This window comes from Triticum urartu, chromosome 3A (genome assembly GCF_056163025.1).
Source record: "Triticum urartu cultivar PI428250 chromosome 3A, HENAU_Tu73, whole genome shotgun sequence".
NCBI lineage: Eukaryota > Viridiplantae > Streptophyta > Magnoliopsida > Poales > Poaceae > Triticum > Triticum urartu.
In genome coordinates this window covers 285,353,433-285,361,431 of record NC_141875.1, presented here as the reverse complement: position 1 = coordinate 285,361,431, position 7,999 = coordinate 285,353,433, and the positions used below count along the sequence as shown (strand labels likewise).

The window sequence follows — 7,999 nt, the reverse complement described above, 5'->3', positions numbered from 1 at the left end:
CAAGGAAGAAAATAAAAGTGCTCTAAAAATATTAATTTGACTTTTCTAGGACATCTCTAGTTATATGAAAAATAACTAGAGTGGTTTCATTGGGATTGGGTCAGTTGATATTTCTGAACATTTCAATATGATGGAATCAAGGGATTTGTAGATTTGCTAGAAGTGTACAGAATCATTATTTTGAAAAATGAGCAAGGGCACCCATTGAACAAAGAATGATTTTAGAAGAACCTAGGAGTTGGTTTCACTGGATTTGGAGTTTAAATGATTTTCCTATGAATTTGCAAATTTGACAAATATGAAGAAATGGTTCATTACTTTGTGTGGCACAGAAAGTATTGAGAAAATGTTGATAAACTATGTTATGAACTTAGAAGAATCTAGTAATTTTAATCATGTCATTTGGAAAAAATGAGCTTTATGTGATTTTCTAAAGGTTATCACAGAATTAAGAAAATTGGGATTCACTAAATAAGTGTGAAGGAAAGTGCTCTGGAAAAATGTGCATGATGCACCATGAGGTGGAACATGGTTTATGGAGTCACTAGAAATGGGAATCACCCAATTTGGACTTTATTTGATTTGTTTTTGGAGTTTAGTAGCTTACTTGAAAAAGAAAAAGGAAAAGGAAATGGGTTTTAACCTTATCTTGCACGCCAGGCGGGAGTTAGCAGCAGGCCGGCCCAGCTGCTCGGCCGCGCGCGGGTTGGGCGACGTCGAAGACGCCCAGGCGGAGTGCGCCTTCACTGCGGGAAAGCGGGAGAGGGTGAACCCGCCTCCACTTGCCAGCGTCGCCCGCTGGCTAGGCCACAGATGACCGGGGCCCGCCTGCAGGTTCGTCCTCAACCTCCCGCGCGGGCGCGAAGGGAGACAGAGGAGGCATTCGACGCAGGCCGCCGGCGCTATAGGGCGTCTCCGGCGATGCTCCGCTCACTGGCGTGCTCAGCAGAGAGAGACGAGCCAGGGAGACCCCACCATGGGTGCCTGCGTCACTGGATGGGAGCAGGGCTTTGCCCGCGGTGGACGGTGGCGTCGGGTGAGAGGGGTTTTGGGGTTGCGGGGTGCTAGAGGAGGAGGTAAAGGGCGGAGGAGCCTCGCCGGCGTGCGGTGGCTCCATTGGTGTCCGAAGGAGGGGAGGGGAGGCTTTGGTTTTGTAACATCCCAAAATTCTAAATTTTGGAATGTTATAAACAAATAGATAGATTTGATTGATTGGTTGATTGATTGTCTGAAAGTGAGTGAAATTTGAAACTTTTTGAAAGTTAAATGAGAGGGAATAAAAGGATTTTCCCAAACTTTCACCTTTTTCTTTTGATCCCCGAGAATTCAAATTATTTTCATCACAAAACCCTGGAGAGAAGATGGCATGACTTCTTCCATTTATTTAAATGACATGGGGTGTTGAAAATATTTGAATTTCATTTGCAAAATATTTCCAATTCTGAATCTTTACGCAACTCAATGACCCACGGAGAGAGTTGGGGATTTCGTTATTTTCTTATTTGAGTTTTCTCAAATGTTGAGAATATGATCATTTGATTTTATTTATTTTATCATCAATTATTTCTATTATAGAAATATGAGAGAGGGAATAAAATGACTTTCCCAAAATAAGGAAATATTGAGGATTTAATAAAAAAATCAAATAAGATTTTTATTTTGGAGTTTTTCGGTGTTTTATTTGAATTTAGGAAAAATGCGCATTTTCCAAAATTGCATTTAGGGCCCAAATAAATGTTCACCTTGTGCAGCTTGATTTTAGAAGCCCGTGAAAATTTATTTCGGAATTTTTGAGGTCCGTTTAGTATTTATTTTTATTTTTCTTACGAGCGGAATAATTAAAAAAAACGAACCGACTTCGGGCCGTACCCGAGCGGGACACCTCCCGGGGGCAGCCTTTAAATAGCGCCGCCCCGAGCCGCCCCAACCCATCAGCCCCGCCTCGATCCATGCCCGCCGCCGGAGCCGCCGCCGCCGCCGCCGACGATCCCGCCACCGCCGCCGACGATCCCGCCGCCCGAGGTTCGTTGCGCCTCGTTTTCCGTGCTGAAAAAAAATCGGTGTTCGTCGTTTTTCTTTTTCTCGGATTAAATCCGTGATTTTTCTGATCTCGATTCCTGATCCGATTTTCGTTTTAGTTTAACTTTTCGCTCGTTTATCGGAATCGGGCGATTCAAGCGCCTAGGGATTTGTCTCAAAACCCTTTATCCGTTTAACCAACTTAAACAAGATTTTGCTACTGTAAAATTTGCCCTAGATCCAGATTACTAGAATGAAGTTGTTTTCTTTCGTAGTTTGACTTTCGTTGCTTCGTTCGATTTGACTCTTTTTGCCAACCGGAGTTCTTAAGTTGAACCTTCTGGTTAGATCTCTTATTTGTGTTTTACCTGTGCATTAGATGAGTACTTATTGTATGCTTGTTTGCTTGTCTGCGATAGAATACCCGGAGTGCGCCGCCTGTTACTTCGAATCGTTAGGTTTCGCGGATCATCAGCAAGGCAAGTTCACACTTTGATCATATCCCCTTCATACCCAGTTTTCATTGCATTAGATCAAACCTCAAACATTGCATGATTAGGACCTAATTAAATTGTGGGATTGGGAAGTAGTTGAGGAGGTAGGAACCTATTGCCCTGTTACTATCAAACCCTTGGGAGTTACTTCTACGTGTTGCTTATATTGCTATGCTATGCTCGTAGACGTGGTTTGGGTATGAGTGAAATCCATGACAGATGTGAGATTGTTATTTAATGGTTCAACTTAAGGTGGCAACTTGAATACACATCTGGGTGGATTGCTAGGGGCACCCTGGGGATATACCAGTGGACTTTCCCGGACACCTGGGATATACCAGTGTTGTCCTAGGAGATCCCGGGGATATACCGTGTGATCATCCTACGGTCCGCCACCCAGGCTCAAAGGGATCATAAGATTATTCATGCTAGAAACTTCTGTGTGCAGCCACAAGCTATTATGGGCTCTAGCATAGTTGACTAAGCCGTGCGAACTCTTATAGTGGTAGACTAGCAGATGTAGGGGATGTAGGTGGTACGGTCTATCCATCGTAAGGTGCTAGCGCTTCTGAAAGACTATGTCTCGGTCATTCGTCTTCTCAAACACCATGTAGTGCGAGAAACCAAACGGAGGCGATCGAGTCTTGTGGGGAAAAGTGCGCAAACCTCTGCAGAGTGTATAAACTAATCATGGTTAGCCGTGTCCCCGGTTATGGACATCTTGAGTATCTAGTTCTTGGATTATCCCGTTGATCTCATCACGTTACTTTAAATGAATATTGTTGGGTTTAATTATATTACTTAATTGGGATTGAGAATGCTCTCAACCATTCTCAATGTTTAACAACCACCATGATAGTTAAATAAATTTATTCCTTTGCAGTAGGGAAAAATTGGCTTTTCGCAAAACCTTATAATCGTAGAGCTTTTCCACCAGCCAAATATGCATGTAGTGATAGCCATTATTCATCATTGCTCTACAGTGTGAATTTGCCAGTACATTCAATGTACTGACCCTCTGTGGCTGCAACGTCTCATGTTGCAGGATTTCTTACGATGAGTAAGTGATACGTTAGGGTTATGATTTCTACACTCAACTTTGCCGTTGGTGTTGATGGGAATCCACAACCTTGTTACTTCCGCTATTTTGGATTGAGTTAATAGTATTTATGTTACTTTACACATGTGATTTACCTCTGTTATAAATCCTCGAGTACTGTGTGTGTCAACATACCGATCCAGGGATGACACTTAAGCACAGAGACTTGATCCATTTGGGTCGGGTCGTGGGTGTTGTCCAAGTAGGGGGATAAGGAAAGGGGGAGCGGGGCATGCTCCAGGAGGGTCCCGAGCTCGTGCGCCCATCGGCCGAGCCGGGCAGCGTTGGGCACGGGCAGAGGGTGAGAGAGGGGGAAGGAGGGGGCCTGCATGGCTGTCGCGTTGCGGACGTCGAGGACCTCGACTGGCGCGAGGGGGAGGCTCGAGGTGGTCGGGGGAGGCGGCGTCAACGGTCGGGAGCACGATAACGTGCTCCAGAGCGCGTCTTTGGCTGGTGTCCTTGGCTTTTCCGCGCATCCACTTGTGTCTAGGGACTGCAGAGGGGAGTAAACAATGTGGAAATGGCATCGGATGCCCTGGGGATCCACTAGAGGAGAGAGGGGGTTGAGAGAGAGTGGGAATGATGATGTCAAGGGAAGAAAAATGGGTCTCTGCCCCCCTTAATCATTTCTCCTTGGGCAGCAAGGCATGCAGGAGGTAGAGGAGGAGCAGGTGAGGCCGTGGGAAAAGCTTCAGCTCATGGACATTAGTGGAAGGGGTTGAAACTTATATTTTAAAATTCTGCGAGAAGGTATTTGATGGAGGTTTGGGAAAGAAATTTAATTTCACTAGACATGAAGCTTAACAGGATGAAATGGCACATAGAAGTAAGGTGTTCCACCATGTTTGATCTCATTTGGGCAAAGTAGTCAATGTAACTTTGGTAAACCATAGAAATCAGCAGAAATGGCTTTACCAAGATTTAGTCATGCAAATATATTCTCCTTGATGCACCACTTGGTGTAGTGTCATCATTTGAGGACTTGAACATGTCCACAAAAATTCAGATCACAAGGACACTCTTGGCAATGTAGAGTTGTTCAATGTTGAAACTCTTATATATGGACAATATATGTCCATTGAGATTCCCTAAATTTTCTCAAATATTTTAGAAACATTAAAATAATTTTAACCTATTAAAGACCATTTGTGGCCTTAAGAAAAATCCTTTAAATAAAATAGTAAAATAACTTTTAAAATTATATTTTTGTGGTTTATGGGATCCCTATACCTAATAGGTTTCAAATATAATTTTTGAAATATTTTTCACACCCTTAATTAAGTACTTGTAGTTCAAGTCTCAATTCAGGGGTTTTTGGAAAACCTAATTTAGAAAATTCTTTTGGCCAAAATATTTTTTTTCAAGAAATTGTTTTTATGTCCTACACACATGGCATGATCATTGGGAAAGGTTTTGTATCAAGGAGAAGGAGTATAAGAGTTGGAGGATTTATCTGATTTTTAGAGCACTTGCAACCAACACACTAGAATCAAATCAAGCAAAGACCTAAACACTCAAAAGTTTTTGACAACCCACATTTTATCATGATTTATTAGCTTAAGTGTTGTGGCATGAAAATCAGGGTGTGACACCCTTGCATTGATCTCTCCGCCCCTCGCGAGCTAGCCTGGTGAGGGAGCCCCTGAGGAGCCCCTGGTGAGGCAGCCCCTCACAAGGCTTGGCCCCTCGCGAGGGTCTTGAGTGTTTGCTGGTGAAGATGGGCCGTACAGGGCCGCTGGGGAGCCATGCCGCGGGCCGCAGGTAGGCAAGTCTGTGGACCCCCGTTCCCAGAACACCGACATTGTCCCAGTCGACGAAGAAGTTGGCCAGTGCTTGGGACATGATGGCGGTGCCTGGCTAGTAGAAGATGGTGTAAGGGGCCAACTCGATGGCCCAGTTGGCCACCCGGCATGATGCATCTCTGTTGCCTATGATTTCAGCAAGTGGGTCAGTACAGACAACCATGATTGGGTGCTCTTGGAAGTATGGCTCCAGCTTCTTGCCGGCAAAGTGCACGCCGTAACACTTCTGGTATTGGGGGTAGTTCTGCTGTGAGGTCGACCGCACCTCGCTCAAAAAGTACACAGGCCTCTAGACTGGATGTGCTTTGCCGTCCTCTGGGTGTTCTACCACAATGATAGTGCTGACCACTCGGCTGGTGGCGGCGATGTAGAGGTAGAGGACAGGCGGGGTAGTCAGCATCTTCTTAAGGTGGAGAAAGGCCTCGTCCACCTTGTCATTCCCGTCGAAGTGAGTGGTTTTCTTCATGAGTTGGTACAGGGGAAGGGCCTCCTCACCCAGCCGATTGATGAAGCGGCTAATGGATGCCAAGCAGCCGGTGAACTTTTGGATGTCTCGCAATCGGGTGGCTCTCTCCATCCTCTCAATGGTCTTGATCTTCACAGGGTTGCACTAAATGTGACGCTCTGAGACCAGGAAGCCAAGGAGCTGGCCTGCTGGTACTCCAAAAACACACTTCTATGGATTGAGCTTGATTTGAAAATGGCGGAGATTATCAAAAGTTTCATTGAGATCTTCGAAGAGGGTACCGCGCTTATCCGTCTTCACCACAATATCGTCTACGTAGACGTGGGCATTTCTAGCAAGTTGCTTGAGGAGCCACTTGTGCATGCAACGCTAAAAAGTGGAACCGGCATTTCTGAAGCCGAATGTCATGGTCAAGTAACAGAATGCTCCGAATGGTGTGATGAAGGCGGTCTGCCGGGTTCAATTTGATCTGGAGGTACCATGAGTAGGCATCCAAAAAACTCAGCAGCTCACATCCGGTTGTGGAGTCTATCGCTTGGTCAATCTGAGGCAAAGCAAACGGATCATTGGGTTAGGCATTGTTGAGGCTGGTATAGTCAATACACATGTGCCACCTGTTGTTCTTCTTCAGTATAAGGACTCGGTTGGCATGCCACTCTAGAAAAAACAATTCCATCATGAAGCCTGCTGCCAGAAGCCTGGCTATGTCTTCACCAACAATTCTTCTCTTCTCTTCCGACAGTTGGCGGAGGGGTTGTTTGACTGGTTTGGCATTTGATCTGACATGTAGCTTGTGCTTGGTGAAATCCGTCGGAACACCCGGCATGTCTTTGGGAGACCATGCAAAGATGTCCCGATTCTCACGGAGCAAATCGACGAGCTCACTTTCCTATTTGCTGTCAAGGTTGGCCCCTACGATAGCGTGCCTCTCCGGGTGCTCGTGGTCCAAGGGGATCTTCTTTGTTTCTTTGGCTGGCTGGAAGGAGCCCTGGGTCTCTGACTTTTTGGGATTTGGCGACAGGTCCGGCTGCTTGCTGGCCATGGCCACCACCCGGTCCAGGAGTTTCTTCTCAGCAGCAATCACAAGGGACTCGGCCAGACGGCTGCTAGCTGCAGCATAGGCAGCCGACTTCTCGTAGTCTCTGGTTATTGTGATAATGCCCTTGGTTCCCGACATCTTCATCTTGAGGTAGGCGTAATGTGGTACCACCATGAACTTGGCTAGAACAGGTCGGCCTAGGAGTGCATGGTAAGGGCTCTCCAAATCAACCAACTCAAATCAAATTGCCTCGCAGCGGAAGTGATCGTTGTCTCCAAAGAGGACGTCTATCTTGATCTTGTCGATTGGTGGGCAGGAAAGGCTGGGCACAATGCCATGAAAGACAGTCTGACTAGGCTGGAGCTACTTCTCTTTGATGCACAACTTCTCCATGGTATCGCGGTAAGGATGTTGATGCTGCTACCACCATCTACCAGAATCCGGGAGAAACGAGCAGGTCGCCTCTCTATTCCAAGGGTGGCATCCAGGACCAGGGCATAAGAACCCGGAGAAGGCATCACCTCCGGGTGGTCTGCACGGCTCTGGCTGATAGGCTTCTCCGACCAGTGCATGACTTTTGGGGCATTTGAAGCAACGGGGTTCACCTCTCAGTTCTGCTGACGTCGGCTGTGCCGGTCACCAGTCACACTGATGAAGACGATGTAAGCTCCATGCTCTTTGGGGTATTCATCATGGATAGCACCGACTGCTGGGTGGGCCGCCGGCTGCTGGGGAGGAGGCGGCTGGCCAGCAGGCGGAGGAGGCAGCAGGCCTTCGCCCTTGGAGATTCGGGTGAGCCAGTGGCACTTCTGGGTGGTGTGGTTGGACGGCTTTGCGTCAGTATGGAACTTGCAGGGAGCATCAAGGGCTTGCTCATAGGAGATGGCGAGCATCCAAGCAGGCTTTCCGCCCTTCTGACGCTTGGGCCCGGGTTGTCCCTCCAGCTGCTGGTCCTCAACTGTCGCCACCTGTCAGCTGGTGGAAGCTAGCTGCGGGGCCTTGCGCTTGTTATTGTTCTACTACTGGCGCTGACTGTTGTCACCAGCCGGTGTTCGGGGAGCCGGAGGGAGTACCTTCCTG

At 47.0% G+C, this 7,999-nt stretch overlaps 1 protein-coding gene across 1 annotated transcript; it reads right to left on the bottom strand.

Moving 5' to 3' along the window:
- Positions 1-6,769: 6,769 nt before the first annotated feature.
- LOC147979476 (uncharacterized) lies at positions 6,770-7,093 on the bottom strand. The gene has a single exon (XM_087515226.1). The coding sequence runs from the start codon at positions 7,091-7,093 to the stop codon at positions 6,770-6,772; it is 324 nt and encodes a 107-aa protein (XP_087371352.1).
- Between the last annotated feature and the right edge of the window lie 906 nt (positions 7,094-7,999).